This window comes from Achroia grisella, unplaced genomic scaffold (assembly GCF_030625045.1).
Source record: "Achroia grisella isolate CSIRO2021 unplaced genomic scaffold, CSIRO_AGI_Agris_v1 utg487, whole genome shotgun sequence".
NCBI lineage: Eukaryota > Metazoa > Arthropoda > Insecta > Lepidoptera > Pyralidae > Achroia > Achroia grisella.
In genome coordinates this window covers 5,231,791-5,243,998 of record NW_026712891.1, presented here as the reverse complement: position 1 = coordinate 5,243,998, position 12,208 = coordinate 5,231,791, and the positions used below count along the sequence as shown (strand labels likewise).

General features: G+C 41.4%; 1 protein-coding gene across 1 annotated transcript in view; it reads right to left on the bottom strand.

The window, feature by feature from the left end:
• The window catches only part of LOC131845951 (kinesin-like protein KIF21B), a 68,118-nt gene that overhangs the window by 3,509 nt on the left and 52,401 nt on the right, over window positions 1-12,208 (bottom strand). The window contains 13 exon segments of the mRNA XM_059195120.1: window positions 139-319; window positions 4,726-4,848; window positions 7,072-7,212; window positions 7,547-7,648; window positions 7,748-7,905; window positions 8,121-8,285; window positions 8,970-9,211; window positions 9,801-9,888; window positions 10,002-10,082; window positions 10,375-10,446; window positions 10,804-11,003; window positions 11,458-11,652; window positions 11,798-11,987. Of these exon segments, the coding sequence (XP_059051103.1) occupies window positions 139-319; window positions 4,726-4,848; window positions 7,072-7,212; window positions 7,547-7,648; window positions 7,748-7,905; window positions 8,121-8,285; window positions 8,970-9,211; window positions 9,801-9,888; window positions 10,002-10,082; window positions 10,375-10,446; window positions 10,804-11,003; window positions 11,458-11,652; window positions 11,798-11,987 (1,938 nt within the window).

The window sequence follows — 12,208 nt, the reverse complement described above, 5'->3', positions numbered from 1 at the left end:
ATCAACAGTAGAATAAAAAAAAATATGACTATTCAAAAGAGCTTATATTAAATTTATTGAAATAAAGATTATTTCAGTTCTATCCGCCGGTCTCTTCTATCTATCTCGTTTAGATCTAGTTGTTTGGACAGGCCATACCTTAATAGCGAGTTCCTTGACGATGCCCTGCGGAGAGTTATCGTGACCGGCGCCGGCGAGCCGCAGGAACACGTCGTCATCACGGGCACGACGCGCAGCTCCCGGAGACGCGGGCGGCGTTCCTGAGCTGATGCCAACGGCGGCCACTCCCGTTCCAGCGCCCGGACTCGCACCCGCGTCTCTATATTAGTCGCAGCGTTAGCACCCATGAGGATATAAAGGATAAATATACACGGTTAGTCGTAAAGGGTGTACTAAGCCAGAATCTAGAATTCCGATATTTCGGCAGTGTTTCAACCGCCATTGTAAATATTCGAATTACAAATGTAGTTTGTATAATTTTTTTTTAATATTATTTAATTATCAGTATACTTCTATGTGAAAATTATTTACCCTTATGAACGTTTTGACTGGCTTCCTGTTTCATATAGGACTTCCTTTAGGACTAATCCTGTATAGTTAATTGTAATTGTTAGCACACAACGCTCACTCGGATATTCGAGAAGCGATTGATTACAGCGCATTTAAAATTGAATTGACTCGATAGCAGGCGAGTTTTAATTCTATGAAGTAAGAGTGTGGTTTAATTCTACGGTGTTAATCGAGGAACGGGCGGCGATGGATGCACAAACAATATAGCGTGCGAATCTACGCGATCTGCCACCAGACAATACAAACCTAGCGATATCACTTAAATAAAATTAAACATATTACATTTAATCAAATCTAAATATAAAGACATCTATTTACATCTAGCTTCTGTCAATTGTGTCTTATTTAGATGTAAGGTAGGTAAAATTGACGCAAGTTAGATTTTATTGGATGTATTTTTATTTTGATGTATTCATAAGACATTAATTTTAAATTATAATATTATAGATTATTTAATTTTAATATACTCAAAATTTGCATGCCCGTAAATTGGGGCAATTAAACAGTTGCCAATAATATTATTACATTTAATATAATTATTAGATTTAATAGAAATTATATAGTTGAATAATTTTCAAATTTTTCAACTATTTAATTTCTAGATTTTGCTATTAGCAATATCGTTAGAAATACATTGTATATAACATCTAATGAGGCGGTTTGGACAATTTCTAAGCGCAGAAGCAAACAATCGTAACAAGACAAAATAAATAATAACATAATACTTACTGGTGCTGTCATGAGGAACACAAGTGCGGTGCTAATTGCAGATTGCGATATTTGTTTGGCATATTATTTATTTAATAAAAATTTCACAATAAATAGATTTATTTAGTCATTCATACTGTACATTTTTAGATTTTCTTTAACATCAAAAAGTTATGTTCAGTCAAAAATTGATAAGTTTATATTTACCCCTTTATATAAAACTTCTAATTTAAATATTCCTTTTGTGATATATACAAAAATGATACATCCCTCAGGCTCCCTACATTGCCTGAGCAAAATAATTAGGCCACTACGGGCCTAAAGAGGACATCTAGACCAACAATTTTGAATATTTAACATTTTTCAGAAACAAATTAGAAGAAATAATAATTTAAAAATATATCGCTCTGAATCTCTATAGAATAACATTTGCAAAAGACAAAAAATATATAAACGCTTTTATTCATTCATGACATAAAGTGCATATTTGCAATTTCTACGTGTTCTATCATGCACTAAATACAGCAGGAATAGGGTGCAGCATGCTAGATGCAAACAAACACAAGCTCACTTACAACACGTTTATTGTATTACGTAATATTATATATAAGTACATATTTACAAAAATATAGGTCGACCGAAATACATACACGAGTACAGCTTAACAACACAAATAATTATAGCTTGAACTTAACAAATATACCGCAATGTATAATAAATAATAATTTATAATGTAATTATATTAAGTACACTTATTGTATTGCCCTAGTGTCACATTACTTCATTTTATTTCGATTTGTCTGCTTTCTCTCTTTTACAGTTTTAGCCTGTAATTATACACATTACCTACTTACTACTTACCTATGGCGATATTACCTCTCCGAGATACTTAATACCGTTTAATTAGGGCACATACGTTACGTTAACGGCTACCTGGTCTATATCTGGCAAACGTATATTCATATTATAAATGCGAAAGTGTATACTTTTTATAATGAAACTACTGAATGTATATTAGTCTAGCCGTGACGATATATTGTTACACGACGAATGATATTGGCTACCTTTTATCTTAAAAAAAAAACGATAGGACGAAGTCGCAGATAAAGCTACAAAGTAGTATTTGGATTTCTAGTACCCCTCAGTAACAATTGTATGCGTTACAATATATATTATACATTAACTATTCAAAAACTTCCGAATCGGCTAAATAATATTGACTTGGTCTTACCAGAAGAATAACTTGTTTTCCTCTGGGATAGAAGCAAACATGACATAGCCTGTGTCAGAGACTGGATATATCTCTATATATAGAATTAGTGTTTGAGCCCTTTATGGAGTAGTTAATTATGATTACGTGGACTAAGTGGTGGACATAAAAACACCTTACTTTCAGTTATTGTTTCCACAATATACGTATTTATCAATTAGTTGTCAATTAGTATAAAATTTAGGGAAGGAACATATTAGTTATGTTATTATTCGAATTATACCACATTTATGTGTTCATAACTAAGTACATATTAAATATAAATGATTCAGTCGACCTATATATACATAGATGCTAAGTTAAAGCTTAAATTTATCTTAAACTGTAATTTGTGACGTCATGACCACTACACCGACTCGTCAGTACACTATCTACATATTAAATGCTACGGACTATACAATTCATTTGACTATTAATTATACCATTACACCTTATTTCATACACGATAATTCAAAGCTGCCTTAATCCCGGAATTCAATCCCGTTTATTAAATAATAGAGAAGCATATTATACACATTTAGTTGTTAATTGTATAGAAATTATTTTTATATTAGTTACTTTGCGGGATAAATCTAGACTTTGGACATGAGGTAGAGACTACAATTCCCAATAGTACATCGCGGACAACAGAAGATACGTTATCGATTATAACGTAAACGAAAAACACTTTGCTATTTATGATTATTGTATTAAATCAAAATCACCTATCTTTTATCATTAAATTATAGGTTTTGTAAATCAGTTTTCGTATAGTTTAAAGTATTGCATTACGCGCTACCTGATAGCGCGATTTTTCAAGTCGGGGTGTATAGTAGTGACTCTATACAAATCATAACCGCCTAACAAACAGCGTCAGATACACAGCTTCCAAGCGTGATTAGGATAATCTTCGTGTAGAGTAAGTAAGCGGTCATGCAGTGTTGCCGTTAAACACAGTATCTACATCGGGCGCGCGGAGAGACGGCCGGAGAGAGGCAGCATCAGTCCTCCACTATGAACAGGTCGGTCAGCAGGCTGCAACCAACAGTACGTGAGCTGCAGGCCGCGCAGCTTCGCACCTCACCCCCAGGGCGGACAAAGTTCAAGTCATACTGGTCGATTGGAATCCTAATTTAATATAGGTTATTGAAAGTACTTAAATTATTACCAAAAATGACTTGAACTTCATTCGTTGAACACGAGAACATAAACCTCAACCTTTTCTACCATTTATTAACAGATTGTGACTACAGAAGTTCTGTACATTTTCAAAGCTGGATGTACTATATAATTAGAAATTAAAAGAAAAACCATCCCAGAAGTGGAAATGTATAGCTTTGTAAAATGTACACAAACATTCTAAATACCATCTACTGACTATATAATAGCACATATACCCAAGCCCAGTGTACCATGCAGACAGAGACGCTATAAAATAGGGAAGGGAGCGAAAGAGATAGATATCTATTTACGCACTAGGGACCTACGTGTCTATGCACAGGCTGTCCACGCTAAGAGAAAACTCATTTTAATACAATACTTTTAAAGTGCATTCTAGTATATACACATAAAATTATTTGTAACAGTGTATTTTCAATTTATGTAATATATTATAATTGGGTTTAGTGTAAGCGTAATGTGTTTATGATCATGTCTCAAAATATTTATGTGCTATACTGCTTATTGCAACACGACATACATACATACATTTAGTAGGTATTCTATTTTATTGCATATATATATCCTGTAGGTAATAAATTACAATGGATGAGAGTACGGTATGGAACGAGAAAGTGGCATCATCGTAGTATAAAAAACATGTTAAATCTAAAACATATTCGATTATAATTCAATATTATATGTATATAATTATAAAAAAAACATCTTTAAAAATACAATTATTACTGTCACAAGTAAGATGTGATAAGTTACATTCGTATGTAACACTTATTTTTAAATAAATTTATTTCATTGAACCAATAAAATAAATTTATTTCATTGATTGAATTTCATGATCGATAATAGCATTAAATGTCATAATTTTGAACTAAAAAAACGTCTACTTAACGCATTGACACCACCTTCGCGATCCATTCTGTGTGCGTGCGAGTGCGGGCGGGCGCGAGGAGTGTGAGTGTGAGTGTGAGTGTGAGCGTGAGCGCTCGTGCTCGTGCGTGTGAGAGTGCGGGTGTACGTACAAGGAGGCCGGCTTGGGCACGGGCAGGCCGGAGGGGGCGAGGGCGCGGCGCGCGGGCCGCGGGGAGTCGGGCGGGCCGCGCCGCGCCGTCAGCGGGGACGCCGGGCCCAGCGGCTGCAGCCCCCTGCGGACGTGCGAGCCCCTCACTACTCTACTCCACTCACTCTCACTCTCTTTCGTGATACCACACTATACGTAGATTTACACGGAAGGGTACAGATACTAGAGCAGTGACTGATTAACCATTGTTAACAATGTACCATATTAGTTTAACTTACACGCAGTTATTCCTGGATACCATCGTGATAAGTTCCTGGTGAATTTTCCACAGTGGGCTAACCGACCTGACATGAAATACATTTTATCATCCTCCTCGACTGGTTTCCCTCTAGGGCAAACATTTCGCTGAGGCGCAAGCACCTTCTCATTATCATAAATTAAAATAAGATACGTACCGCAGCACTATATAAGCACTGGTTTGCTCTGTAGGAATATAAGCCTACTTAATTCTCCCTAACTGAGTCTTCGTTAATCCACTGCGTGATTACTTTAAATATAGACTTTATATTGTAACTATTGCTTATGTGCGTCTTTAGTCTAAATCTATCTTCATACTAGTGCAGAACCACAATTAATACTCGATACACTATATAGTAATACCAGTGCAGTAAGAACATGTAATGGAACACGTACTTGTGTCTCTACTTTGACTTAGACGAAGACATAGATCATTTGCGTGAATAAATCATGTCAAATTACACATACAGATAATAATGTGAGTGAGAGAAGATTTATATCTTCTCTTTCTACTACATATTAAGTTCTGCTACTTTAAATTTCCTTTTCTATTGTACGTGCAAAAAACATATACAGGCTTACACTAACACAGTAAGCTTTTTCTGAGTTACGTTATTGATCAAATAATTTACGTTATTAGGATGCAATCCGACTACTATTTTAGAGCTAAATATTCATAGGAACAGAATTACCATAGCACTTCAAAGCTGTTGCATCTATTTCATTCTAGCTGGTTACTACTCATATATTTACTTATTAAAAGTGACTGTTTACAACATTATCCGTTTACTTAATTAATTAAACTTTATAAAAAAAAGGTGTGGTAAATTTTAATAATAAAGTATATGTATAAATCTAATACTGATATACATTTCATTTATTAAAGAAACATATAGTGACTGCATCATTTTCTGACGCTTAGTAAATTCAGTTCAGACGGGCTCCACCAGCGACTGCGTCATGGGGTCGTCGTCGCGGGACACCACGCCCACTAGGGAGGCGGGTGTTGTAATGTGACAGCTACTCACCGCAGGCTGCCGGGGGCGCTGGGCACGCGGCTGAGCGGCACGGGGCGCGGCGAGGCGGGCTCCACCAGCGACTGCGTCATGGGGTCGTCGTCGCGGGACACCACGCCCACTAGGGAGGCGGGTGTTGTAATGTGACAGCTACTCACCGCAGGCTGCCGGGGGCGCTGGGCACGCGGCTGAGCGGCACGGGGCGCGGCGAGGCGGGCTCCACCAGCGACTGCGTCATGGGGTCGTCGTCGCGGGACACCACGCCCACTAGGGAGGCGGGTGTTGTAATGTGACAGCTACTCACCGCAGGCTGCCGGGGGCGCTGGGCACGCGGCTGAGCGGCACGGGGCGCGGCGAGGCGGGCTCCACCAGCGACTGCGTCATGGGGTCGTCGTCGCGGGACACCACGCCCACTAGGGAGGCGGGTGTTGTAATGTGACAGCTACTCACCGCAGGCTGCCGGGGGCGCTGGGCACGCGGCTGAGCGGCACGGGGCGCGGCGAGGCGGGCTCCACCAGCGACTGCGTCATGGGGTCGTCGTCGCGGGACACCACGCCCACTAGGGAGGCGGGTGTTGTAATGTGACAGCTACTCACCGCAGGCTGCCGGGGGCGCTGGGCACGCGGCTGAGCGGCACGGGGCGCGGCGAGGCGGGCTCCACCAGCGACTGCGTCATGGGGTCGTCGTCGCGGGACACCACGCCCACTAGGGAGGCGGGTGTTGTAATGTGACAGCTACTCACCGCAGGCTGCCGGGGGCGCTGGGCACGCGGCTGAGCGGCACGGGGCGCGGCGAGGCGGGCTCCACCAGCGACTGCGTCATGGGGTCGTCGTCGCGGGACACCACGCCCACTAGGGAGGCGGGTGTTGTAATGTGACAGCTACTCACCGCAGGCTGCCGGGGGCGCTGGGCACGCGGCTGAGCGGCACGGGGCGCGGCGAGGCGGGCTCCACCAGCGACTGCGTCATGGGGTCGTCGTCGCGGGACACCACGCCCACTAGGGAGGCGGGTGTTGTAATGTGACAGCTACTCACCGCAGGCTGCCGGGGGCGCTGGGCACGCGGCTGAGCGGCACGGGGCGCGGCGAGGCGGGCTCCACCAGCGACTGCGTCATGGGGTCGTCGTCGCGGGACACCACGCCCAGGTCCCGCAGCCGCACAGACCCGCGCCGCACGCTGCGGGTTGAATATATCACTACACTACATAGTATAAAACAAAATCGCTGTCGCTGTCTGTCTCTATGTATGCTTAAATCTTTTAAACAACGTATCGGATTTTGAAGCAGTATTTTTAATAGATAAAAGTTTTCAGGAGGAAGGTTTATACGTATAATACATGCATAATATTGTAAAGAAACTGATAAATTTAGAGAGAAAAGTGATGTCGTAAATAAACACATTTTTTGCGGTTACATTGCAAACGCTAGCTGATCCCCACGAGATAAATCAAAATAATGTACTACAGTATTGTACATCTTAAAAAGGTCAACAACGGTAAAATAATACATACAGGTTTCGTTGGAACGGTGAATTCGTTATATCATCTGGTGGAGAAGTCGGGGCTGTGTTCACTTCTCGTACGCCGTTGGGAGGTAGTCGTTCTAAGAGAGTGCTGGAACACAAAAGAGGAGGAAAATAAATAATCACGTTCATGAATACAAATGTTTGCGTCGTCGTGTGTCAAAAGTAGTGAAGGTGTGGGCGATGGTACCTGTCCGTGGGCGACACGCAGCGAGTGGAGGTCCCGGAGGAGACGTTGGCGAGCAGCGCTTGCAGCGTTTGCGGCGGCACGCCCCACGGGTTCAGGTTCTGATCCCCGCCGCCGGCCGCGCGGAGAGCGCTGGCCGTCCGTTCGGAGCTCTCTTCCAGCTACGTCAAATAATAATAATAATAAAAAACCTGTACAATTAATATAGCGCCATCTAGTCCTACGGTCAGCAAAGCTATAAATATACAGCAACTTATCATCAGGTAAATAAGTTTGTATATCATATTTTAATTGTTATGCCTCGATAGAAAAGCATAGAGTAGGTCTATACAGACCTATCTATACAGGAGGAAAGAAAGAGATAGTACTATGGTACCTCAGTGAGCATGGCGCGCGTGTCGTGGAGCAGCTTGAGGTGGCGGGCGGCGTCCTGCGCGTGCTGCAGGGTGAGCGCCGCCAGCCGCTCCAGCAGGTACCGGCCCGTCTCCGAACACTCGATCTGCTCCAGCAGCTGCGGTAGCTCACTTTCTTCGTTCTCCTCCTGTATAATAATTTGTTCAGTAGTTTAAATAAAATAACTTAATGTGATGCATAAACGATGAACGATTGATATTGATTTTATAGAAAGTAAATCATGTTAATTAGGACTAAACACGAAATTGTGTTTTTTCATTACATTATTTTTCAACTTTTATTTTATTTGACTAATATCATAATTATCGCTATTGATAATAACGAGAATTTAGATTTTAAAGTGGGTTTGTGGTACAAGGTGCATTTTTGTCACTTGGATGACTTTATACAAAGTCATTTGCATGAATTACCTCGATCTTATTTGTATTTGTTGGGCTTTGTAAGCAATTGTTATTAACACTACGGAATAGTAACGTATTGGAGGATAATATATGTCATATGACTACATAATATGTTATGATTTGTCCATGGTGGTCCATGGTGACGTGACATGTCCATTATACAAACGATTAGCCATCGGGCATGTTTGCCATTGTACACATAACCAAAATACACTTTGCGCATGTTACGACATATACATCATACGACTCGGCGACATATCATGTATAGGACGTGACATGTACAAAGTGACGTTTACGTATAAAGATGACGCTCACTACTAACCACGACATAACCCGTCAAGCATGCTTCCCATTCTACATATAAAAAAATACATCAGCATGCGTGCGCATACGAACGCGCGCGTACGCACCTCGATCTGCATGATCTGGGCCTGCGTGTCGGCGATGGCGGCGCGCAGGTAGCCGCGCAGCTGGTCGGCGTCCGCTCTGCGGTCGGCCCGCGCTCGCTCGCGCTGCGTCACGAGCCGCTCGAGGGACGCCTCCAGCTCGCCCAGCGTGTGCCGCGCCGCGCACGACCGCGACACCCACCGGGACAGCCGCGCCCACGCCGCGCGAGCCGCACGAGCGCCGTCGCGCGCCCCCCGCCGACTCTCTGACCACATACAACGTAACCTCAACAAACATTTCTCTAGCAATAAAATCACGGGTCAAGTAGCATTCAACGCGACGTTAATAATAATGGCGACGACTCTCGACGACATTTGTACGATGACACGCCGTGTCATTGTCCTAACATACAAATACTAAACTGACTACTACCAAACACAACGCCATCTCCACGTAAGCAGTCCCATGGTAAGCAGAGCTTGTGTTGTGAGTACTAGATAACTGATATAAATACACAGATTCTTTATATATACAATATAGGAAACACCAAGATGGATAGAGGGGATTCGTGCGTCATCATCCGTGCGAGGAATTGAACCGCGATTGTAAGTAAAGCGGTATGCTAAACCGCTAGACTATCGACGCCGTCAAATATATATAATATATTATTCTGTCAACACTCGGCACTCTTCCATTTGTTTACATCTCCACATAACTTAGATTTAAGCATCGCGCCACACTATTATCAACACAACTTCGTGAGTTACGAGTCAACGTCGAGCGACTTTACAAAGTTTAGTATTATATAATTTTAGATATTATTTAAAAAGTTATAGTAATCATAAATAACATACCATGTAGTCTACCTGCAGCACGACTACTTAGTTTCTCGCGGTTTCCTCGTCTTAGAAGCGAAACCTCCTCTTGTTTCCGTTTTAATACCTAATGAAAACAAATTTAAATTAGTATTTATTAAACTTTATTAATAAGTCATGATATCCAGACATAAGAGACGAATAAAACACAACTGAAGAACTAAACAATGAAATAGGTACCTGATCTTTAAGTTTCGTTTCAGCCTGTAATGATCTAATTGTATTAGCATTCTTCCTCGATTCCTTACGTAGTTGCGCTACCTGAATGAATTAAAAAGAAAAATTAACAAAAGATAGATCTTTTAAAAGAAAGATTGTATTTTGACCAATATTTTAAAAGAAGAACTGTATTTTTTTCATTCTTATACACGTCCATATGTAAAATACAGGGTAGACCATTCTTTTATAAAATTTAAATATAGAATTTACTTACACGTTCATATTCTATTTTCGAAATATTTTTTATTTAAATTTAAATTTTGTATGAGTGGAGATACAGGAATGAGGTAAAACGGCTATAATTATTAGACAAAAATATTAACAGTATACATACTTCTTTAGCTCTCTGAGCCTCTGCTTGAGCGTGCCGCTTGGCTTCCTGTCTCATTTGTTGTACCAATTTTACCTGTAAAGAAACACTTAGATAAATATTATTTTTATTTTTATATCTTATATGTTCTTTTATAAGGTAATGATTTTATCGTTGTTAATCGTGTGTTGTATTCAATATTAATGTATTTTCTCATTTTTATGTAATTTTATGATTAAAGGATTTCAAGAATTAAAGGATACTCTGATGATTGAAACACCGAAAATTAACCAAATAAACGACGACGACGGTAGGATCACGCCTTGTCATATTTGATTCAAATGAAATCACATAATACAAAGCAATATATATTAAATGTTGCGTTCACCGCGTGTACAATTGACGATGCATCTGGGACAACAGTGGTGAAGTTGTATATATATGTGTGTGGACCTTGTCCCGCTTCATGTTCTGCAGGTCTGCGCGCTGCGTGAGCAGCTGCTGCGCGGTGAGCTGCTGCGAGCGCTGCAGTCGAGCGTTCTCTCGCTGCGCTGCCTGCAGCCGCTTGAGTTCGCGCGACATCGCCGCCAGTCGCCGCTCCAGCTCCTCCTTCACGCGCTTCAGTTTCTCGCTCGGCGTTGACGACTGCATAGCTGTATTTTTTTTTATTAAGTGGTTTGGTCTTGGTGCTTAGACCTAGCACTTGAAGAGATCTATTGTATCACTTTTTTAAAGATCTCTACCTAGGCCCGTCAGGAACAAGATAGTCGTGTTAAGAAAGTTTTCATATTTTCTGTTTCGATTGTACGGTGCGATCAAGCAGAGTAAGTAAGTAAGAAATAAGAGGCAGGATTTTTTAGTCCTTTAAAATGGCAACGCTGGAGTATTACTGCGAGTGGCACAAGATAACGTACCTCTTATCATGAGCCGTAGACACTGCATACTGCATTACTTAGAATAAATAGATAGATATAAAAAGTATAAACTTTCATAAATAAGAGTTTCAATGCTGTATCTCAATAATAGACAAACCCAATCAGAGGTTACAAAGCAAGATACTTGATGTCAGAAATATGAAACTACCTGTGTAATATAAAAATAACTCACTAAGTGATGCAAGCACTTTATCCCTCTCGTCGTTGGTGGCCTTGATCTGGTGATGCAACGTGTCAAGCCGCTGTTCGTAGTATTGTCGCAGTGCTGCCACCCGTCGCTGCGAAACTTCCAGCTGCTCGATCAAGCGTGCCTTCATGTCTATATCTTCGCTTAAAGCTGTTAATTGTGCTGTCAACGCGCGTTGACCTGCAATCAGACATAGGTTCATTTACTATCAGAAACTAGAAACTGTCATATTCATGGATATAAACGTTCGATTTTGCTAAAATTTTAAAAAGGGGTACACATTTTTTCTTAACGTATTAATATATAGATTACTATAGTTCCGTACCAGCGGTCTCTTCGTCGTCTTCTTCGTCGTCACTGCGGGAGGAGTCGTCGTCGGAGGGCTCGGAGTCCTCAGCGCTCTCCCCCTCAGCGCGCTCTCTCTCACCGATGGGTCTCTCACCGTCTCCCTCGCCCATGTTCAGCTTCCGTTGGAACTCCAGCTCGCCCATACTGCGGGCTAGTAGCTCCTTCTCCTATAAGTACATAAAACTAGGTGGTAAAGAGACTGTTAGTCATGTGGACTGATGATCCATTGCTGTGTGAGGTTGACCTGCACGAGGTTCCACCTTGAAACTATTGTCTTAATTCCTGGTGAGCTGACATCATGTTTTACTCCACTGGTGCCCCACACCCATTACCGTTAGCACAGGTGAGTGCACCAATCCATTATCATCCATTAAAAAAATAAACTAAC